Source organism: Urocampus carinirostris, chromosome 6, assembly GCF_059441175.1.
Source record: "Urocampus carinirostris isolate Australia breed hairy pipefish chromosome 6, RoL_Ucar_1.0, whole genome shotgun sequence".
Lineage (NCBI taxonomy): Eukaryota > Metazoa > Chordata > Actinopteri > Syngnathiformes > Syngnathidae > Urocampus > Urocampus carinirostris.
Window position 1 is genome coordinate 18,104,799 of NC_142354.1, and position 24,555 is coordinate 18,129,353.

General features: G+C 39.3%; 2 protein-coding genes across 3 annotated transcripts in view; both read right to left on the bottom strand.

The window, feature by feature from the left end:
* The window catches only part of iars1 (isoleucyl-tRNA synthetase 1), a 61,713-nt gene that overhangs the window by 27,173 nt on the left and 9,985 nt on the right, over positions 1 to 24,555 (bottom strand). For both annotated transcript variants that reach the window (XM_088338116.1, XM_088338115.1), the window contains exons 8-18: positions 20,532 to 20,619; positions 18,314 to 18,374; positions 18,063 to 18,158; positions 17,045 to 17,167; positions 11,107 to 11,198; positions 10,522 to 10,620; positions 3,253 to 3,379; positions 1,557 to 1,630; positions 1,233 to 1,427; positions 890 to 976; positions 437 to 520 (exon numbers count right to left, since the gene is read on the bottom strand). In XM_088338116.1, the coding sequence (XP_088194242.1) occupies positions 437 to 520; positions 890 to 976; positions 1,233 to 1,427; positions 1,557 to 1,630; positions 3,253 to 3,379; positions 10,522 to 10,620; positions 11,107 to 11,198; positions 17,045 to 17,167; positions 18,063 to 18,158; positions 18,314 to 18,374; positions 20,532 to 20,619 (1,126 nt within the window). The remainder of the gene's footprint in view (positions 1 to 436; positions 521 to 889; positions 977 to 1,232; positions 1,428 to 1,556; positions 1,631 to 3,252; positions 3,380 to 10,521; positions 10,621 to 11,106; positions 11,199 to 17,044; positions 17,168 to 18,062; positions 18,159 to 18,313; positions 18,375 to 20,531; positions 20,620 to 24,555) is intronic.
* Positions 14,003 to 15,139, bottom strand: vimr1 (vimentin-related 1). The gene has a single exon (XM_088337137.1). The coding sequence runs from the start codon at positions 15,137 to 15,139 to the stop codon at positions 14,003 to 14,005; it is 1,137 nt and encodes a 378-aa protein (XP_088193263.1).

Below are 24,555 nucleotides of genomic sequence, written 5' to 3' on the forward strand. Positions count from 1 at the left end.
CTCTTGTGCCACATATTTCCCCATAGCTGCCATAAAACTGGGATTGATCCAATGCGGGAATAAAAGAGACCTATTCTATTTGAGAAACAAAACAGTTCTATTCTCCTCTTTGCAACTCAATTTTCTTCCCGTGCATGTGAACATATGGTGCAACTGTGTGGTGCTTTATTCATTAGGCCATATGGTCACGGTGCTCGACTGCTCAGGGCAAAAGAGGAATGTGCATGAGAGTGTGTGTGTGTGTGTGTGTGTGTGTGCATGAGTGTACAGTATTGCAGGACTTGCAGTTCCGAGTAGCTCGTGATTCTTTTGAAACTCTTCATGCTAATGACATAAGGTGGGTTAGCTGGCACACACCCACACACACTGCTACATAGCTATTCATGCTTCAGATATGCACAATCACACTTGCTCACATTCAAGCGCGAGAGCTAACCTGAGGGCATCAGCGCCATAGCTCTGCACTATGAGGCCCGGATCTGGGTAGTTCTTCTTGCGCTTGCTCATCTTCTGTCCATCGCTGCGGGTGTAAGACAGGCAAAGGCATTAATGTGCGCACGTATAGACGCGTACTCAAGCACGCATGCATGAAATTATATCCAAGTAACCGCGCACTTGGCATTCAAATTAGTGGAGCCCTTCCAGGTCAGCAGGCCTGAGAGCATGGTGCTGTGTTTAGGGCCCAGGGCTCAAGAGGAGGAAAATAATAGGAGGAGAGGCCAAACTAATGAGGACCTTAAAGGGACTAGATGTCACAGTGCATGAGCGCTATGAAATTAAGCGGCAGCAGGTGAACAGACAGGTAAATGAGTGGGGCCAAAGAAAAAATATAGTTGAAAGAAAACAACTTAAGGGGTAGGGGGCATCATTTATAAAACTGAAAACTAACCTAGCCAGAACCAAGCCATTCACGATGACATTTTTGAAGGGCGGTTTTCCAAACAAGGCTGTGGAGAGCACCAGCAGGGTATAAAACCTAAAATGTAAAAAAGACAATATTCTTTACTAGTTTTTCAAAAAATATTTGTATTAATACTGAACTACAGATGTCAAAACCCAGAAAACAGATTTCAAAAAGGTTATTCAAAGATAACACACTTCATATGGCTTTTTGACACACATAGGGTTGATTGTTTCTACTGCACAGACAATTACAACTTAATGACAGCATATCAGTTACCGTACTTTTCACAATATAAGGCGCATTTTCCGTCTTTATCGCACCTACTTACCAGCCCCGAGTTTGGTCGATACCCTCCGCTATGAAATCAGCCGGAAATGCGTCTTCAAATTCTTTTCTGTTTTCAAAAGGGTAGTGGACCTGGGCATAGGGCATGCTGCCACTCTCGAACCAGCAGTCGAAAACCTCGGTAATCCTCCGTAGCACACCTTTGCCACAGCGCGAGGGAATGGTCAGATGGTCAATGCTGGGGAGGGTGTGAGTGCAAAAAGCGTGAAATTACAGCCAAAATCCCTTTTATGCGCTTCAAAAAGAGAATAGTTTTGATTCCTGCACAGTGCGGTGCCAGTGTGGGGCTTTCTGCTCGATTACTCACCTCTCCCGATGCAGGTCAGTTACTTTGACTCCACTTAGTTCTTCTAGTTCGGCAATGGAGCCGACACACACCACCTGATAACCACACACAAGGGAATTTAAGGCACAAAGGCTCACATTTGTTCAGTTGTCAATGCATTAATAACTTGTTTTACACTGATTAAATCTTTTAAAATGTATCATATTAAAAGCGATTGATAATAACTTGGTTGCGTATTATCATCGAATGTGATGGCTGCAAGACGACGTCTTTGATGAGCTACCTTGGTTTCTTATTTTTCAGGTATCTTGTTTTATACTGATCGCGATGTCTCTATGATGAGTATATTTTTAAATGATCAGCATATCTTGAATTACAAGACAGACACAGTGTTTGCACGTTTCTACAGTCCGACGGCCCGCAGAAAAGTTGAGGGGTTAATAAAGTTTGACTTATCTGACGGTTTCGTTGATGTTCCTACTGCTGCGCCATATAGTCCGATAAGCCTGAATGGAAAATATATGACAAAACCTAATTTTGGGGAGGTGGGCCTAAAAATTCTGTGCTCTTTATCATGCAGAAAATACAGTAATTAACCTCAGGATTTTACTAGATCATCCATATGAGAAAAGCACATGTTTGCCTTTTAATAGAGCTTGTGTAAGTGTACTTTGTGTGGTTGATGAGGAACGGAATCCTTAAAAGTAGACTGGGTAATTTATTACATGTAAATTTACCATTAAAGTTAAACTTTTAGAGAAGTAATTCCATAAAGTTATTTCTTTAGAGAGTATGCTTTAGTTATGGCAGACACTGGAGCTACCCCCATACAACAGCACCTGGGGGGGAAAAAACTGAATTGGACATAACAAAAAAAGACTAGCACTATCGTACTACTAGCCTTGACGAAACATATTTTGGGTGTACGCTGGCTGTGTGGAAAGACTAAGGCGGCAACCAGTCACAGTGCTATTTCCAGCCATGAGGCCAGGAGCAGTCGCTCTTTCTGGCTAGGGACCAGTTCTTGATTTAAACTAAAAAAAAGCAACCCAATTGTTAACACTTCATTATGTTCACTTGATTTCACACTGTCAGTTAGGTTTTACTGTGGTCAGTCTTTGTGTTGGCGAACAGAGTGAGAGGCTCAGTATATTTTGAGTTTAATCCATGACTAATGTCTCCTATCCTGTGGATAATTTTAAAAGCTCGAACCTGGCCCCTCAATTACCTTCACACAATTTACTGCACATTAAATGGGAGTAAAATACAACTGGCCTCGCCATACACATTGGATTGTTTACTTTCAGAGGTTGTACTGCATGTTAATGCATTTTTCTCTCCACCTTCCATTACCTTTTTTTTTCTAATCAATTAATATTTGCATTGTATTCCTTGACGGTCGCTCTCTCTGGTATTATGAGGAACCTGAGCGCATTAAGTTTCTTTTGTATGTCAATGAATTATGCATGGATTTAGTTTATGGAACCACTCTTTAATGGTGCCTGAGGGGAAGCAGACACCATGTAATATGTAAACACGCTACGCATTGGAAACGGTGGTCACCAAATACCAATGGTGAGTCCCATATTACCTAATGAAAAAAAAAGTAAAAGCTAACATATATATTCATAAACATGAGTAACTTATAATAATGCCTTATGACGATCATTTAGAACACTCTCTTTTTTCATTTCAGTCTCTTTCCCGTTTTTCTGACCTCCTGGTAGTCATCGCTGACCCACATGGGGATTGGTGTGCCCCAGTAACGGTTCCTGGAAATGGCCCAATCACGTGCATCCCTTAGCCAGTTTCCAAAGCGCTTCTCACGCACAAAATCCGGAACCCTGCAAGATATCGAAGACATAATGAGAGTTGTGGTTGTTGCACAACAAAGGAGGTCAGTCTTCAACATTTGACCTTGAGCAGCTATGATGTCATTTTCAGTTGACAGCAAGTGGCAAAATGGCCACCCCAGGATGGATGTAGAGGGCTGGATGTACAGTAGCTGCCCAATTTATAGTCTACACATGTAGTATATATCAAAATGGTGGGTTTAAAAAGATACCATTCCTTTGGCAAAAAATGTTGCTTATTTTCGAAATGTCAAATAATTCCACACTATAGGGCGCAAAAAATTGGTCTTTTGTGACAATTATTCTTCCATAAGGCGAAACGAGCGATAGAATTATAACTACAGTAAGTTGCACTAAAAATAAAAAAGTATCATTGTTGTGCATTGATTCATCAGAAGAAATACACCACTGACCACAACTGCAAAAAAATTGATGCAAAGGTATTCAAACCTGGATCACGGCAGGAAAAAAGCCGGATCCGCGTCCCACTAGACCACTAGGGATACAGACGACATACGAAAAGGCATTGTTTTTTGCCACCATCACCCAAGTTTTAGTCACAGTACCACATTGTGATGTGGGAATATTGTCAGATGGTTAACTTGTCCGTAATCAAGAAAAGGTTGGGGAGCACGGAAATATGGCATTGAATTTCTGACTGGCAAAGTCTTTACAAAGCACACAAGATTCTGAACTGAATGACAAGAAAGGCACGGTGGGAAGTAATTTGGTCGTCTTGAAAGATAAAAATAAAAGCATGGCACATATTCAACAATGTTTGTGTCTCATGATACGAAATTTGGGCTAGAAAAAAAAAAGAGAAGAGACTAAATTTTATACAGATTTTTAATCTTTTTTTTGTTTTCTCATTTCTGTAACATTTGTATCTGGTACTGTGATAGTGTGATAATGAGAAAAGACATTATTTATTTTTTTAAACCATCTATGTTCCTAGGGGCCTGGGCGGTAAAATGAAGTATTCTTAGCGTCGCCTCCCGCTTTTTATCCTCATTAACAACATGGTTATGCAACTAAGGTCAGCAATAAATGTTAACTGATATATAATTGTACAAAGATGATAATACACCGGTATGTATGTTTAAATCTCTGTCTGATTTAGCGTTGTTGGGTGCGCCTTATAGTCCAGAAAATACGGTACCATATTTATTGTTTTACTGTATTTTTTCTTAAAACACAATTATTGCTGTACTATGTTTTAACCTAATTTTCTTTAAAGGTGGTGTCTGTAACTTCAAAAAATTGTACTCGCTGAAGCCATCTTCTGGCTGAAACCATAATTGCAGCCTTTGTCAAGCTGCTTGTAAGGCGTGTGGACAAAAGTATCTCTTATAGACTGACTCAAATAAACTCATTTGTCATCTTTTTAGGGTTTGGGGTGGCATTTGGATGGGAAAACAACAAAACTTATCCAAAATAACAGAATAGTTTTTCTCACTATAAAAAATGATTTTTCCTTACTGAACCCCCCAAAAGAATTTAAATTACCCTCGAATTATCTAAATTGTCTTCCAATGTGGTAAGAACAAACGTTTTTTGAAGTGTAAATTATTATGACAAGAATTTTGACATGGGTTTCATTTGAACTCTTTACAGAATGTTACCATTTCTCTTTTTGCTGTGACTTGCAGTGCTGTTCAGCATAAGCTAAGAGACAATGTGGTAGGGGGAGGAGAGCCGATAAATCGCCTTCTGCATCCACCCACTAAGCAATGAGTTCATCAATTCCCATTTGTAACAGACATTTCTATTTAGGCCCCTAATATATCAATTTAATTATTTGTTTTTTCCTGCAGCTGCTTTTGAAGTCCCTTTACTACTCTTATGTTTTCCTTGCTATATGTGAGGTGTGGAGTCTTATCCAACACATTTAACTCATAAAATAATAATAATAATTTGTCAGTAAAGCAGTGACTCTTATACATACCATTTTTTCCGCACTATAAGGGGCACTTCCCAAAAATAGTCTTGTCTTATATTTTTCAGACATAAGGCGCATGAAGTTGAGACTCCAGGAAGAGTAACCGTGTTTAATCATGTATAACGATTTAAGGATAAGATCTAATGCCTTTTCGGATGACATTTGTACCACTGGAGGTGTAATGGTAAAGTGTTAGCGCTGTCATTGGCACGACTCGAGATCCAATCCCGTTGCATACAAAGTTTTATGTTTTAGGTAAGCAATGTTTATTAATGATCTGTCATTGCACAAATAGGCAGTTTACCGAAAACGTTTAGTATAGCACACCTAAAAATACTGTAGGCATGCACCTTAATGTCCATTCCGTGGTTCAAAATATATTTTGTTTTAACTGCACAAGCATAGTTGGTGTTTACGGAAAAGTACACAAGTCAGTTAATTAACCAAATCCAACTTCATACACATATACACACGTTTCATGCCCTAGTTGCAAGACGCCATTTGCATGAGGAACCAAGGTTTCATTTAAAAAGCATTGTTTTTCACACAACTTTGGCTTTATATGAAGGAATGGAAAAAGGTGAATTGAATCGATTGATCTACTTCATCTATTTGTCATTATGTCTGGCTGTGGTAAGCAAAGTGCAGCCAAGCGTCCTTCCGCTGAAGAGATGAGCTCTCCTCCGAGTACTCGTTAGGTCGGTCGCAGATTTACTCAGAAAAAGGTCCTAATAGATACTTAGCCTTCGCCTGCCCGCTGCGCCAGTGCAAGAAAGCGAGACAAGCCGAACAAATGACTGTGGGGATATGATAACAAGCACTTTGCTTTCTGAAGGGCTTCTTTGTTTTTCTTTTAGCCGCTGATCAACGAATACGAACATGATCTGAAGCACACTGAACCCGGGGAGGATTTTTCTTTTTATGAGGATGCTGATGAGATGGCACTGCTCCCTGACAGACAATCTTGGCAGAATTAAAAATCTTCACGGGAGCAGAAGTGGTGCGTCTAATCAAAATGCGTCCTTTCAATTATTTAACGGGCGCTGAAGGAAAGTTTTAATTAGAAAGTTGCGTTAGAGCGTATTTTTGAAGGCTTACAGCAAGTGAACGAAATCCATCATTATGGAACTTGCATTATCAACATACTGTGTACATGTACAGTGTACATTGTTGACGGGAAAACATACAGTATATCACAAAAGTGAGTACACCCTTCACATTTCTGCAGAAATTATATATGTTTAATGAAACATCACGGAAGAAGCATTGCTTTGGCACGATGAAAAGAAGTATGTAAACAAAGACAATGGTTTACTGCAAAGATAACCTCTGGTCCGATAAGCCAAAAGATTAATTTATTTGGCTCAGATGGTGTGAGGCATGTGTGGCGGCAACCAGGTAAGGAGTACAAACATGATTGTGTCGCGCCTAAAGTCAAGGATGGTGTTGGGAATGTCATGGTTTGGGGCTGCATGAGTGCAACTGGAGTTGGGGAATTGCATTTCATTGAGGAAAACACGAACTCAAGCATGTTCTGTGGAATACTGGAGCAAAGAATGATCCCCTCCATCCAAAAACCCTCTAAGACAAGGCTGTCAAACTCACGCCCTGATGTACAATTATATCTGGCCCGCGAAATAATTTTATATACATCAGCTACAATGGCCTGGCTAGACCAAGCGCTGATAACTTTCATACTTCAAATACCATAATGCAGTGCTTTAGCTGCCATCGCAAGACCTTGGGGAAACGTTCCCGCATCAATCGATTAGCTTGAGCGCAGCCACTGTTAAAACTACTAAAGGGCTAATCTACTCACAAACAACACGTCAGCTATTATAAGTGAATTGTAAGTGTCAGGAAGCGGAGAGGTGACGCCCAGGGACGAGCATCTATATACTGAATACTGCTGCAAAGAAGGATAAAAGGAGACATGTTTCTGATGGCGTGGATAATGTGGATGCTAAACCATCACAAAGGCCAAAAGAAAAATATATGCTAAAAACCTTTGCCTTTCCATACAGATGGGCGGCTGAATATTGTCAGTAAACCAGTGTGTCTTGTTTGTGGAGCTTACGTGGCAGTAATTCAAAAATATAATGTATAACAGCACTTTGAGTCAAAACATCCATTTTCAAGTTAAAAGCACACAATTCTGGTTCAAAGCACAAATTGTATTTATATGTATTAAAATTTTGAATTTGTCTAGTTTTGACAGATTTTATGGAGAACAAAGTATGTTGAATTAAGTTTATTTGTCTTATAATAATATTATTGTCTGTTTTGAATTTGTGTTTATGTTAAATAAAACGTCTAGTGTATTGTTCGGCCCGCGACCAAAGGTGTGGTTTAAGTTTTGGCCCTCTGTGCAAATGAGTTTCACACCCCTGCTCTATGATAATCAAGGCTTTTTCTTAGTGGGCTAAGGGTGTAAAGGGCATGGCAAGGCATGTCTCAATGTCTAAATCCAACATAAAATCTTTGGGGTATCCTCAAGAGGAAGATGAAGAAGCACAAGATCTTGAATATCTCCCAGCTCAGTCATGTTGTCCCGGAGGAGTGGAAGAGCATTCCACAGTGGCAATTTGGGAGGCTCTGGTGAAATCCATGGCCAGGAGGATAATAATAGTTTTGCAAAATCATGTTGGCCACACAAAATATTGAGAAGGTGTAATAATACATTTTCACTAGAGGAACTTTTACTTTAGCGTGTACTTACTTTTGTTATGAGGGGTTTAGCTACTAATGGCTATATTTTGAGTTTTTTTTGAGTGGAAAAAAAGTTAACACTCCTATATAAGCTTTACACAGACTACCTTTCATTTTGTCAAAGCAATGTTTTTTCAGCATTGTTCAATTTAAACATTACGATGAAATATCTGCCGAAATATTAGGGTTGTACTCACTTTAGTGACATACTGTATGTACTGTGTGTTAAAGCTTGTATCATTTGTAAAATCATCACCCAAAAGAATTAATTAAAGTCAGTCTAATGTTTACGGAATATTTGCCAGTGTCTTTGCTCTGAAAAAAAAAAAAAAGAATTCTCTATTTAGGTCAAAAAGATAAATTGCAGTCCTGTATAAACTTTTGCAAATATTAACTGATACATAAACTATATTATTTGGTATTTATAAATAAAGGTGCAAAAATTTATATTTAATGTAGTCCACAAAAACACCAATAATGATCTGCCGGTTTATGCAGCATAGGGAAATTGGTTTTGAGCCAAATAAAATGCACATTGCTATAAAATTAACTCATTCAATGTCATAACATATCCATACGTCTTCAGAAGCATTGTCCCGGAGTGTCAAAATTAAAACAAATTTTTTCTTGTTTTATATTAAATAACTAATATAAAGAGTTTGGCGCTGCTTATCAGTACATATCAAGCCTCTGGGAATATCAGTATGATAGATCACCATTAGCTGGCAGGACTGCCTTTGATCAGGTCTTTGTCCACACATCAAGAAAGCCCAACTTCCTTCTATTGCTTCCTTTTTCCCTCAAATGAGTGTGTGTAGGTGTAGTGAAGCAGTATGGGGAGAATTGCAAGGCATTGACAACTGGGCAACAGAGCTTCAACAGAGCGTTTTCCTTTCGAAAAAGATGACCAAATCCAATCATCATCGTCTGGTCAGAGATGGATGACATTTCGTGCACGCCCCAGGGATAGCCATGGTGACCAAAAAAATCAGGCGCTGAAAAGTTCTTGGAGAGTTCATGTATCCTTCATGCATATATTCAGTGTCTGTGCATTAAAATGTTATTTTGCAAGTCAAGTGACCTTATGTTTATGGAAAGCATTGTTTTGATATTGGAGGTATCACAAATGCAAAACAAAAGCACCTAAGTGAAGGTTCTGCTTAAAATGAATCCTCTCACAAAAGTTTTTTTTTCCTCAGGAGTTTTCTTGGAAACAAGTATTTTTCTCAACTTTTGTTTATTAAGCAATAGTAAAAGGTAGAAACATTTCTAATTTTTTTTTCTAATGAAGGGTTGAGGCTTTCTTTGGTACTGTATGTCCTATGCCTGTATTATACAGCTACAGGACTAAAAATAAGTAAAAATGGCAGGGACCATTTGAAACATCTGGCATTGAAAGAGTTAAGTTTATAGCACAATATACTCTACAGTAGTACACGTTAGTCTCGCTTTTTCTTTGAGTGAACATATGATGGTGTGTGTGTGTGTGTGTGTGTGTGTGTGTGTGTGTGTGTCCCCGTCTTCTCCTTCCTAGTGGCTAGTCATTCATCTCAGTTTGACAGTCCCATTACCAGCCGCTCAAAAAAAGAGCACTGGGAGCACCTGAGTAATACCAGTGGGCTTTCATGCAGACATTTACTTCTACTTCTCATTCCACTATCACGATCATCAGTGTGAAAAATTAGCAGGGTACTTGGTACGTAAGTTTAAGTGATTATTTCTAATGTGCAAAATGCAGTTTGTCACGAATAAAATCGGAAAAATAGAATCTAATTATATATGGTATTTGTAAAGCTTATTATTACTCAACCATCGTTGATCGACATCGTTGATACGTAAGCACGTGCTGCAAAGTTACTGTAACTTTGAATGAACGTACACCCAATAAAGTTTTACAGCACTATTTATTTTATTTATTTTTGATAGTTGTTTGCATGCGCAAACCTGGACAAGCTGACACTGGCGGTGAGGAGTCACAAACAGTGAGCCTTCTCAAGCAGTTTCCAGGAGTAGCTCCTGGGAATGCTCATGACCTGGATTTTAGGTCGTATGTGGAGCAAGATTTTTTTTCCAACTCTATATATATATATATATATATATAAAGGGGTACCTCATTATTTTCTTTCGTATAGGACCCTTTTCACTTGACAGCAGTAGTTAGTCATTAATAAATGACGGAAATTAACAGTTGAATTTTTTAAATGATGAGCAAATTTATGAACACATGGTCCCTCACGTTCACGCTAGGGAAATGGAGCCAGTTAATTGGATGCAACATAAATTGTATATGCATGGACCCATGCAAGATTAAGCATGCGGAAGACTTTTTATTCATTTATTTTTTTCACTAGTATTTTTTTTCCATTAGGTAATATGTCAGTTATGAATAAAACATTTATTGCTATACATGAAATCTGATGTCCACATTTTCTAAGTGTGCCGAAGCAAAGAAAACATAGCAATCACCATTAAAACAAAGTCTTACCAGTAACACTGTCCATTGTTGTCAAGAAGCTTCTGCACCATGTGCTCCACTCGAACAAACCAGCTGGGTACAGCTTTGTAGATCAGGGGAGTGTCTGACCTACGTGTAAATGAAACAGTCACGGGCAGGTGAAAAATAGCCTGGGAAGGGCCAGTAGGTTGTTTTATAGACTTGTTTTTCCCCTATCACGGCAAATTTACATACATTGCAAAGCTTCACTGTTGAGGAGTAAATAGAGGCTTTGATTTTGGTGAGTTTGCATCTACTTGTGGCTTGACATTGTTGAATAAGACGGGCTTAATTGCCCCAACTGCTGCTCTGGGGGAAGCTAATGAATTGAAGTTCTGCTAATATGGGACCTTGAAAGGTTACAACTGTGCATGCACACTGACTTTGAATTGATTCTGCACTCAGACCGCAAACCATTATTGACCCTGAGGTACATTTAGATACCGCTGACTGAGAAACCAACTTCACCAGAGCTCACATGGTTTTGTACTGCTGAATAAGGCAGTAGTTATTACGACCTTTAATTGCAAATATTGCTGGATACGTCGGGATTATGCAATTTTTTTCAAGTCTTACCTCCAGCAGAATGGGTAGTTGTGTTTGAAAGTGCTGGAGTTGACAAGGCGGCCCTTTTCCTTCAGCCATTTGATGATATTCTTGTCAGCATCCTAAAACCCAAATGGTTTTAAAATGAATGCAAATGTAAAATAAAATTACTGGTATGCAGAAACAAATTAATTAAAAAATAATTAATTAAAGTCTAAGCATTTATATAACATCTAACAATATATTAAGCAGTTACTGCAATTATTTATTTGCATTGCATTTTGTTGGCCCTTACACATTAAAACGTGATAGAACAATTTACTTCAGCTAATAGCCATCTTTAAAGTTGCACGATATTCTTTCCTGAACAGAACTTGATGATATATCCAATCCACCATTTTCTGCGCAGCTTATCCTTATCAAAGTCGCATGGGTGCTAGAGCTCATCCTAGCCAACTTCGGGTGTCCCCTGCCACTTGCCCAAAGATAGCTGGAATGGGCTCCAGCACCCCGGCAACCCTACTGAGGATAAGCAGTGCAGAGAATGGATGGATGGATCTGTCACTTGAACTATCTAACCTTACTCGTGCATTAATTCTCTCATCAGCTATTAGGGCACATTTAGTTCAACAGAAGAGGTGAGTTTTACCATTTGGGGGAATTTCCCCTTCCAAAATTTTATGTTGATTTGGCCCACCACCACTCTTCTTTTCCGTAGCAGTAAATCTAACACAGAACAGCGCTAATGATACCAGTGCTAGGTGGAGCCAAAAAGCCAGGAAATGAAAAAGAAACGAAAGAAGGACTGTTATAACTCGTTTTACTTTGGGGGGACAAATAAAGCAAACCCTAACCCTAACCCTAAAGCTTAAAAAAACAATGAAAAAAGAAACAAAAGGAAGGAAAAAAAAAGAAAAAAAAAAAGGATACATGCTAGGAACAAAAGAAAAAACAAATTGGGAAACAATTAAAAGAAGAAAAAGCAGGTCCTCCTTACGGATGCCTATCATATTATTGGGCTGGCATATAACAGGGGTGGCTAACCCGGTCCTGGAGAGCCGCACGCCCTACATGCTTTGGAGGTTTCTCTGCTCCAATACAGGTGATTCCAATCACCTGGATCGTTATCAAGCTCTCACAATGCCTGCTCACAAGCTGAAAATTGGTGTAACCTGTGTTGGAGCAGAGAAACCTCCATAACATGCAGGACGTGCGGCTCTCCAGGACTGGGTTAGCCACCCCTGGTTCCTGTTGACCCTTTCTTCTACTCAGGTTGCATGTGAGCAGAGCGTCTCTGCTTTAAAATGTGTGAAAACTAGGCTAAGAAGCTCACTGTCTTCAGAACTTTGAGGCCTTCATACTGATGTGCACTGAAAAGGAAATTTTCTTGTCTATAGACAAGGACATTGTCATCAAAAGTTGCAGAGGCAGAGGCAACTCAATCTCACAAAATGTGTCCCATGTATTTATTTAGTATACTCCAGTATGTGGTTATAAAGCAGAAATGTACATATTCATTCCAATCTTTATTTGTTTACAGCACAGGCTTGATCAAGAACTGATACTTGGAGAAATAGAGTCACAACCTTTAATATGGGATTGCTGAATTTAGTGACTTGTCATGAAGAGGGGCTGAGATCATGAGGTGTACATGCAGGAAAGAGGACACGGAATATCAGGTAGAACATAGGAGACGTTACGCCTGCCAGTGATGACAAATGGGAAGAGGTGCTTTGGTGGCAGGAGAAGCAATAGAATGGAAAAGAGGCTATTTTAGGAAGCGGTGTCCAATATGACGCACTAAGGAGCAGGACCGAACAGAGAAACAAGGGAGTTTGCTGGGAAAATTGGGCCACAGACTAGATGATGCAACTTGCCCGAGCACCATATGCCACCATATTCATAATGGCCTACATGATCACGTAATTTGCTTGTATACTTGAAAATCTTAATTACTGTATTTTCTGCACTAAAGGGTGCATCGAATTATTTGGCACACCCCCAAAAATTTGCCTTATTATACTTCTACAGTTAGGGCTTAGGTTACACTGCAAATAAAAATGTTCCATATTTGTGCATTGATTGACCAGTCGAAATGCATTGCTGATCACAATTGCAAAATTCGGATGCAACGGGAGTTGAGAGTGCTGGATCCTTTCCTCTAGCCTAGCCGTACAGAAAACGCAGGAAAAAGCATTAGGTTCCATGTCATCACAAGATTATTTTAAGTCACAATATCACGTTGTTGATATTATTGGTCAGGGTCACGATAATCTTATCAGACATCAAACCGGTCTGTGGTCGAGGAAGTATTTTATCTCCTACTCGCAAAGTCTTTACGTGCATGAGATTCTGAACTAAATCAAGAGAAAGTCATTGTGGAAATTAATTTGGTTGTCCCCGAAGATATAAATAAACACATGGCCGGATGCATTACACAATATTTGTCTCTTACAATGCTTAGTTTGAGCTACGAAAATGTGAAATAAACCTTTATTTCTCATTTCTATTACATTTGATACATCTGATACTCTGACTAAAATAGAGTAATAATGACGTCATTTATGTCTACATGGGGCTAGTGTACAGGGATTTGGCGCTCTTACAGTCAAAATTTGGGTTTAATCCCAATTGCCACAATTGTTATGCAATTGGTGTGTTATAGATATCAATTGATCAATAATTGCACAAATATGATAATATACCAGTATGCATTTCCCTTTTTTCCATAGATAAGGCACAACTGATTGCAGGGCGTACTGTCAGATTTCTGGCGAATTTGGAGTTTTTGGATAAGTCGTACATTCTGGAAAAAATGTTATGTGTTGCAGATTGGCACGAATGTGCAAAAGATTCCTGAATATTTAACAAAGGTTATCTAGAATAAATCATGGCCATAATGCAATCATGCACCTTTGAGGACAACTTAGTCATCTTTGGTCATCCGCAGCCTGAGCTCTTCTCCTTCGAGCAGCTTCCTGTAGGTTGCGATCTCGGTGTCTAACTTGAGCTTGGTGTGCAGCAGCTCCTGGTAGTCTTGCAAATGCTTGGTCATCTCCATCTCTGTCTCACAGAGCTGCTTTTCCAACTGAGAAATGACATCCTTGTGAATGGCCGCCTTCTGTAAATGGGCCGCATCCATGTCCTCCAGCTGCTGTTCAAAGCCGGCCTTGCGGACCCTCAGGCCCTCAATCTGGCTCTGAAGGTCAGTCTGATGACTGTGCAACGTCGCCATCTCCTCTTTCATGATTTTCAACTTCTCCTCGTGCTTGCTGGCGTGCTCCTGCAGTGTGTCAAACTTGCTCTTGTACAGCTTCTCCGCATCTTGGACACTACGAGCCGCTACTGCCTCGATTTCTGCTCTTGTGTTGCGTAGGCAGGCGGCAAGGTCAGGTCGCTCTTCATCCAATTCGATGGTCACTTTGGCATCTTCCACCTGCTTTGAAAGGTCGGAGACCTCTTCATTGTAGAGCTGCTTGAGAAACTTAATCTCAGCCACCAGCTGCTCGACGCGCTTCTCCAGTTCAGCCTTGCACTCAGCGGCGTCTTCAACATCCTGATTGAACGCTTGAAATACTATTTCCGCCTCTTCTTTGAGGGTGAGCTCATCATCTAATTTGAGTTTCCAAACTTCTACCTCCTCTTCAAGGTAACCTAATTCAATATCAGCCTCCCCTTTCTCGTTGGTCAAGGCCTGAATGACATCTCGCACCTCTTTCAACTTGCGCTCGTATTCTTCAGCAAAGCTAGTAGACGCACCCTTGTTGTACCCCAGCAGGCTGGCCAACTCTTCCTGAAGCGCTGTGTTTTTCTGTTCCAGTGCCTGCACTTTGCTGATGTAACCTGCAAATTTGCTGTTGAGCTGCTGCATCTCTTCTTTTTCATTAGATCGGGTCTGGTGGAGCTCTGTGTCAAGTTCGACAGGAGCGATGCACAACTCAGGGTCCCCGGGGCCGTCCAGAGAGGAATGGGAGCCTCGGGACAGAGATGCGCTATGGAACTTTACTTTGCTGCCGTGGCTGGTCATTTGCAGGCTTTTCTGAGAGCAAGATCTGCTCAACATGTTGGCAGTGGTTCTAGGATTCTGTGCTCCTCTGAGACAGGCCCGGATAACCGTAGGGGTTTTATGCGGCATTGAAGAATGTCTCATGCTACCTCTAAACATCACCCTTGCCTTGCAGTTTAAACACACGACGGTGACAATGAGTGTTGAGGTCGCAAAGAACGCATCGTCAGCATCAATTAAGACGCCACTCCCTGTCCTTTTCTGCACTGAGGTGTGAAATATTTGATCAGGACATGGATGTCAATTTCAGCATTTCGTAGCGACATTATGTACTGTATGTTTGAGGGTGCTGTTGCAGAATGCACCGAATGTGCTTACAACACATTTTCCTCTATACGCACGTTAAAATTGTGTGTAAATTTCAAATCCTGGTCCTGAATCATTTACAGCTCATGAGCTGAGACATAATTAGTTTGATCAAAAGGACTAGGTTTGGGATACCAAAAATCAACCCTGTCCGGGAGACAGTATAAGACAAAATATTTGGAGTACATGCAAGGAGAAATGTTGCAAGGAGAAATGTTGCATGGAGAAACAACATCATATCTTTATAATTAGCTGTCATTGCTTTTGTGGTATACATTGTATTAAAAGAATCGGTAGTCACTGTACCCCTCTGTACTATCAATGGTTAAGTTTGGGGAAAGGGGGTATTGCTTATCCCTTAAAAAGACAATTTACAAAATAAGAAAACTTTGCCAAAGATGACCACAGACAGACCAATTTTATGACGACCTAATGTCACAACCAGTCAAAGAGGTCAGGTTAGGGAGAGTATTTGAAATTTTTAAGAACAGCAACATCAGGTGGTATTGCATTATAATAATAATAATAATAATTTCCTTGTATTGTCATGCATGCAAGTAAGCAGAATTCCATTTAAGTTCAACGGAGTGACATCTGGCTGAATCAACTTTAGGCGCTTTTAGCCATTTCAAACACAGTAAACATGGTGTTTTGCTCCAATCACTCATCTATGAGAATTTCAGCACATTCTTGTGCTTGAACCAGTGCCCATCCTATCTTGTGAAAACGGCTGGGTTTTCAGCAATCTTAAATGCCAAATTCCTCATTGAAACACATTTGACGTATTTTCCTCCGATCACCTGTCTTTGAGAATTCAAGCACATTATTGTGTTAAAACCAGCGCCCCCCTCCAGTCTTGTAAAAAAATCTAGGTACATACAACGTGGGCATCCCTCCCTGTAACTATGCTTGCGTTAGTGAAGCAATTAAAATTTATCAAATTAAACTCCTTTGAAAAACTTAATTGTTAAGTAGTACTTAGATATCAAACATCTTAAGGATAATAAATCCAACGAAAGAGCTTTTTATTTACATGTTTCAAAGTTCCGACTATGTGTCTCGTCTTTGAATAGACTATGAGTTATGAATAGAGTATTTGCTGTGCTACGGGAGGTGTGGCTTTCATCCAGGTAGGTTAGAGTGGTCTCCCCCAACATAACCTTTTTTTACAAAATAAATGTATCCCTTGTTTCAAATGTAATATAATTGTATTTATCAAGGATGCACGATTATTCTGTTCGTAGCATTAATCGGAACATGAATCGCCATGCTTTGAATTGTATTGTAGGCTTAGGAGAAAACTATGATCACTTGTGATCACTTGGCTCATGAGATTTGTTTGGAGAAGTGTTAACACAGTCATCTGAACTTCAATACACCCCAATTATTTGGAACAAATAAGCAGGTCTCAGTTAGCTTGCAATTTAAGTGTGGCAAGGTTAAATTCACACTATAAAGATAAGAACAATATGTTCACAGTCAAGCGACAGTATGCTGTGTTGTTGGAATAATGAGGATGGTTTAAGTGTAAAAATGTAATAAGAAATAAGGATCATTTGAGCTAAGTGAAATTTTAGGGGGCAAAGCATCACTCACTTTGACGTACTGTCCTTCAAAATCGGTGACCTCTGAAGTAAAACAGCCGGAGGCGTCCACTGGACAGATCGGAGCTTGATCCTTCTGAATGATGCCAAATTCCGTGCAAACCCTGTAGTCGTCCTACATAGGAAATTACACACCTGTTCAAGCATAGACTCTGCAAATTCAGCTGTCACATTGTCTTGGAGTGCAACATAATATAATATTGTCTCTCTACATTACCTTAAGCATAATCCTATTCATTATTTCATCGCATCACCCTCTCAACAGATATCCTTTAAATGGAATCAACTAAATAAGGAACTATCCAACAATTTTGGCAAGCTTCTCTTACAAGCAAATGGCACCTTATGACTTATCCATACTAAGTAGCGTGTTTGCAACGCGAGAAACAAAACACTGCTGCTGCTATGTGACAGCCCTGCGCCAAGGAGCTGATTGCACTCCAACTGTAAATGTATTCTGTATTCAAATAGCCTGTCGAAGGGCGCAAGATGGATGGCTAACGGGGCCGTTTTCCATCTTTGCGCAGAGATATTTGTGAAAGGAAAAAAGAGAATACGCTTACCGGGGGAGAATAAACGCATTGATCTACCAACTTGAGAATACAAATGTCCATTGCGACGAGTTTAAAAAACCTAACACACAAAATCTGAAAGAAGAAATTTAAGCGGTAAAGGAGACTAAGACAACAGTTCACCTTTTACTATATTTTCCGGTGGGATTTTAAATGCCATGACAATATAATGGTATGGTTGAGATAAATAGTTCACCTCCCAGGAAATTCATGATTTAGGTCTGTCGTATGATGCAAAGACATACTCTTTATTTAGAATAATTGAAAAAAAAAAAACTAAATGTAGGAAATTTGGGATCAAACCAATACACAGAGTAACAAGTTCTTAAAATATGCAATATTTGTTTTTCGAATTGGAGCATTTTCCCTGCACACGCAATGAGCCTGCAATTATGAAATTTCCTTTGAAACAAAGACAAATTTAATGCATATACTTACAGCTCCAAAGTAAGGTGCCTGATGGACCACTCCCGTGCCATCTTCTTCCTTGACATAGTTATCTGTCAACACCTGGAACGCTCCTTTCTCGCCACACTGGAATTAAACAATTCAGATCGGAGATTAAAGAATGCAAAAATGTATCCTAATATGCTTAAGGAAAAAGAAAAAATGTTTTTTAAAAAAAAAAAAGGTATTTTGAGATTGAAGCCAATTGTTAAAGGTTGGGGACAAACAAGGATTTTACCAACCATGGCAAAGTAATTGAAGAGAGGCTTGTACTTTTTTCCAGTCAGCGTTTTGCCAGGGAATCTGAAAAGGAAAGAAGACACCTTAAAGTTTCATCAGGCACAGCAGAAAGATAAGTTTTCAGAAAACAATTCAGAAAAAGTTGGTGAATCTTATCCAAGACTTTCTTCCATATTTTTCTTAAGTTGTGATAGTCCTTATTATATGGTAAGAGGCGAGTTGATTTTTAAGTGGGGAACACCTTAAACTGTCACCACGCAGTCAGAGAGCACATAATGTACACATAGAGTAGTCAACTTTTCAGAATAGCTCATAATGTGTAAATCAATTCATCCACTAATTTCCTCGCTCCCAATATTTTGTTTTGGTTTGGTTAATATTCATTTGATTTTTAATGCGGTTAATTTGGTTAAAACAAAGTTTTCTTTGGAAATGTATAGTTAATTGTTACTAGAGTTATCTAGTGTTATTTGGGTAAACAAAAGGTGTCTTTTCTCTCTTGCATTTATTTCAATTGGCTTCAATTACATGCAAACATTCACCGTTTGTGAGTTGACCCATTCCTTAAAGTGGAGTTGCACTGCTTAATTGGAGTTGTAAAATCGGCATGTACTAACAAGTGGCAATAATGGGAAAAGTGTTTAATGGCATAAGGCACTGACCTGCAAAGTGAGTACGTTCAAAAAACTTATGTATTAGGAAATACAGGAAAGAATTTTTTAAAACTACAAGACTTGGAGGGAGTTCATTTAGGTAAAAAAAAAGTCTTGCTCTTCATGCTGCAATTTCGCTTTACAGTTCTATGCCATTTTAGAATGGTGGTTTATTAATGATAATTGCTTAGGATGAAATTGCATTTTTTTGTCACAAGGCTGGTTACATAATGTCTTCATTACATTCGCTTTAAATTACCCTATTTTCACGACTATAAGGCCCACCCGGTTATCAGGCGCAACCCCGCCAAAAAAGTTGTTTGTCCTATATTTTCCATACATAAGGCGCACCGGACTATTTTTTGGTTTGAACAAATTTATTGACACTAATATTAAAATAAAACAATCATGACAATCACAACAGCAATCAAGCACATTCATAATTTTATGTTCCAATATGATGTTATTACCAGCAAACACATAGTGAGGATTTGAACAACCCTTCTCGAAAATCCTATTAGCAATCAAACATATTCACAATTTCATTATATAAGGCGCTACAGTGGGAAAGTCAACAAAACAGTCAGCTAGTTCAGTCAAACTTATTAACCCCTTCACATTCCGACGGCTCGCAAAGAAGCAAATACGTGTCTCTGACACTTATGGACGATGTCACCAATCACTCAGATGTGTCATTCCACATATCATTAGGAAGGTTAAACTCTTGGGATTCAAGAAATGACAACCCTTTCTTAGTTTCCATTTTCTTTTTCGCTGGCAACTGTTTGGACGGCAAAGTAAGAATTTAATTGTGCAAGGAAACGTGGTTCTTTACTGTGCATATGAAAATAAACATTTTGAATTGAATCGAATTTAAAAATAGACTTCACAGAAACATCAAGATCAGTCTGGAACAAGATACTGGGAAAATGTAAACCCGGGGTAGCTCACCAAAGTCGTCGTGCAGCCATCACATTCAATATGCAACCATGGTCCTCTGTCGTAAATCCAACCGTGTAATATTTACACACTCCAAAACACGCAACCAATTGGGTGATTCACATCTTTTTTGGCCAATTGCAGGCTTTGTTTTGCACCGCTCTAGCCTATGCGAGCCTGTAAATGCTAAAATGGACCCGCCTCTTATACCCCCGAATAATTTTAGCCAATAGTGACCGATTCAAATGCTGATTGACACATTAGTTAGGAAATGAAACTCCGGTAACTATATATCGCAGCATACACCGCGGACGACTTCGCCTACGGGGGAAAATCGAGTCGGCGGCTGCTTGCCTTAGTTGGAAGACCTTGTGACTCAATATTGATCCATATAACAAGGCGCACTGTATTATAAAGGCGCATGGTCAGCTTTTCAAAAAAAAAAATAAAATAAAGGCTTTTAGGTGCGTCTTAGTCGTAAAAATATTATTAGTATTCAAGTTTTGGTAGAATTCTACAGAAATACACTGTTCTGCTGTACACATGAGCACACAGAGGGATTCGTGTTTCATTATCCATCAAAACTCACTCTTTTGCATATTTAAAAAGCTGCTCTACAGTTACTCACTTGTCCAGGAGCGTGTATTCACTCTCCACCTTGAACAGTGCACATAACCGGGACTCCATCATGATATACGTCTTGTTGGTGGTGTTATCTGAGGAAAAAAAGTAGACCTTAAGAGGAGCTCTAACTCATTGATTTTTTTTTTTTTTAAATACAGGCCTCTGACCATGTCAATGGTTCCACATCAAAGTTATTTGCAGGTGAAGCTAAGAATGTAACGTGAAGTAACAAAGTCACTTATCATAGAAAATAGTGAATATTCCATTTTAAATGCACTTAGTTATGATTTTTAAGAACCTATGTATCAAAATATCTATTACATGAAATGATGCCCTTTTTTAATACTACTATACGTATTTTGAATAAAAAAAGACTTAAGTGAGTGGCTACTACCGGAATTTCCTGACAATACCTTAAAAGTAAGGACTTTTATCTTCTTAATATCGATATGTGGTAGTATTTCTTACTTATTTTATATATATATATATATATATATATATATATATATGTATATATATACTGGACTGTCTCAGAAAATTAGAATATTGTGATAAAGTTCTTTATTTTCTGTAATGCAATTAAAAAAACAAAAATGTCATACATTCTGGATTCATTACACATCAACTGAACTATTTCAAGCCTTTTATTATTTTAATATTGCTGAATTTGGCTTACAGCTTAAGAAAACTCAAAAATCCTATCTCAAAATATTAGAATATCATGAAAAAGTATACAAGTAGGCTATTCAACTAATCACCTGAATCATCTAATTAACTCGAAACACCTTGCGAGGGTTTCCTGAGCCTTAAAAACACTCAGCTTGGTTCAGTAAACTAAATCACAAGTATGGGGAAGACTGCTGATCTGACTGCTGTCCAGAGGACCATCATTGATACCCTCCTAATGGAGGGTAAGACACAAAAAGAAATTTCTCAAAGAGCAGGCTGTTCACAGAGTGCAGTTTCAAAGCATATCCACAAAAAGTCTGTTGGAAGGGAAAAATGTGGCCGGAAACGCTGCACAACCAAGAGAGATGACCGCAGCCTTAACAAAATTGTGAAGAAGAGCCGCTTCCAGAATTTGAGGGAGCTTCAAAGACAGTGGGCTGAAGCTGGAGTCCAGGTATCAAAAGCCACAGTTCACAGACGTGTCCGGGAAATGGGCTACAATAGCCGTATTCCCATGGTCAAGCCACTTCTGAACTCAAGACAACGGAAGAAGCGTCTGACTTGGGCTATGGAGAAGAAGCACTGGACAGTTGCAGAGTGGTCCAAAGTCCTCTTTTCAGACGAAAGCAAGTTTTGCATTTCATTTGGAAGTCAAGGCGCCAGAGTCTGGAGAAAGGCTGGAGAAGAGCAAAATCCAAGTTGCTTGAAATCCAGTGTGAAGTTCCCACAGTCAGCAATGGTTTGGGGAGCCATGTCAGCTGCTGGTGTTGGTCCACTGTGTTTCATCAAGTCCAGAGTAAATGCAACTGTGTACCAAGAGATTTTAGAGCCCTACATGCTTCCATCTGCTGAAAAGCTCTATGGAGATGAGGATTTCATTTTCCAGCATGATCTGGCACCTGCCCACAGTGCCAAAACCACCAGTAACTGGTGCACTGACCATGGCATCACTGTCCTTGATTGGCCTGCTAATTCCCCTGACCTGAACCCCATTGAGAATTTGTGGGGTATAGTTAAGAAGAAGATGAAAGACACCAGACCTACAAATGCAAATGAGCTGAAGGCCGCTATCAAAGCATCCTGGGCATCAATAACACCTCAGCAATGCCACAGGCTGATTGCCTCCATGCCACGCCGGATTGATGCAGTAATCCGTGCAAAAGGATTCCCAACCAAGTACTGGGTGCATCAATGGACATTTTCAAATGTTTGATTTAGTTTTGCTGTTATAAAATTATTTTTTTACTTGGTCTGAGGAAGTATTCTAATATTTTGAGATAGGATTTTTGAGTTTTTTTCAGCTGTAAGCCAAAATCAGCAATATTCAAATAATAAAAGGCTTGAAATAGTTCAGTTGATGTGTAATGAATCCAGAATGTATGACATTTTTGTTTTTTTAATTGCATTACAGAAAATAAAGAACTTTATCACAATATTCTAATTTTCTGAGACAGTCCAGTATATGAAAACAATAAAACATACTATTTTTGGGGGGGGTGCGCTTTATATTGCGGAAAATACGGTAAATTAATAGCTCACTACATTAGTGTCTGCTGTAGGCTTCAGCAAAACATTAGGACAAAGTTGCACAAAAGCAAATAAAGAAATGGGAAATCCAAGACAAAGAATAATTGGTCATCTGGCAAACAGTGTGACACCGAACACTTAACTGCTTTTTAAAATCAATTCCTCCTGGTTAGTGTCTTCCAAGCCGTCCATGTTCACGACACATGACTGATGATTTTTCTCATGCTCTAATTAATTTTTGAAAGCTGAAACAAATGGCCTTGACAAGAGTGATTTATGTTTATTGATCTGTGTTTCATGTGTGATAAACAACCATGAAACTAAATGCTGTTCAATGCATTAAAAACTAACTAGAAGAGACCTCTAACTGGGGTATTCAAATACTGCTTGATGACATTGAGGCTACAGACATGAAAAGTCAAGGTCGGTTAAGGACTCCATGCCCATGCTGTGAGACTGCTCAGCTGACGTCAGAGTAGATGGCGGCATTGCCATCAAGGGAACCGCAACGGTCCCCAAATGCCCAAATTTCGAAATAAAAGGTTTATGGAAGAGAGATTGGAGTAGCACAGGGGAAAAGAAGACATCGCTATCCGCCGTGTGCGTGACGGATTATTTTGTGCATCGAACGTGCAGGGGCCGACACTCAGGAGACAAGAGACACAGCGGGCATGAGGGTGATGTTGGGTTGAAAACAGGTGGGGTAGGGTGAAAGGAAACTGGCTGAAATTGTTTGATGGAGATGAAGCGAGGAGGATGAGGGAAAAAAACAGACCGAATTGATGCAAAGAAAAAAAAACATCATTGGTATTCCAAGGCGGTCTCCCATGCAGCAGGCGGTGGCTGCAGTGACGGAGTCCTTTGCTCGGTGCTTCAACAGTGCCCCCTGCTATATATCCGCAGCTATAACAGGCTCATGGAAGTTCAAAATTTACTGGAGGCAACAGCTACAGAAGGACAATGACAGGAAACGGCATTTTTATCGAAACAAAACAGGATATGAGGTTTACTAGGAAAAGAGGAGAAATAATAAAAATCAAGCCATTACTCAAAATAGATTCTGCTTCAGGTTACTCCTTTTGAGCACATAAATATGCAATATATTATTGGATTGTACAGTTGTTTGTGTGAAAATACATTGCCGTTTCTTTTTCTTAAGTAGGTAACCCAACAAATTCATAAACAATATTTTCATTTTTGGCAATAAAAGTGTTGTGCCAAAATAAAAAGTCATGAACAAACATACAACGATTACCAACACCACTCATCATGAATGTGAACAAAACCCTCTTCTTAATGAAAGTGCACACAGAACTGTTGTCCTACCCTCTTAATCCAAGTACTGTAAATTGCAGTCCTACAAACCACTACTTTTTTGCTACATTATAAACACTGCAACTTTAAATAAGGTGTGACCTATTCTATTCTTTTTGTTTGTGGCAGGAAAAACATTTCGCTGAGGGAAACAGCGGGCTGCTGTTTTCCAAAATGCATGTGCTCTAAATACAAAACACTGCATTGACGTCTGAAACATTTATGACACCCTTCGGGAGGTTTTCAATATTCACAACGTATTCAAGATATTTCAAATTTTTCACCCACAAATCAAGTCCACAATTAAGACATAATAATTGAACGGCAGTGGAAATTGTCTATTAAAAAAGTGTCTGTTGTCTTTCTGTAACATCGGCGTCAATGTCAGGTCCCCAATGTTTTCTTTAATCCTCGAGGAACGATAACAAGCAAATCAATTTGGTTCATTACCACGGCAACCACCCATGACAACAACACAAAAACTCTCATCAGTCTTGCAATCTGGCACTTTTCTCAAC

Bases quoted from the DNA above. Each gene is read 5' to 3' on its own strand.
- vimr1 (XM_088337137.1), bottom strand. From the start codon at position 15,139: ATGTTGAGCAGATCTTGCTCTCAGAAAAGCCTGCAAATGACCAGCCAC.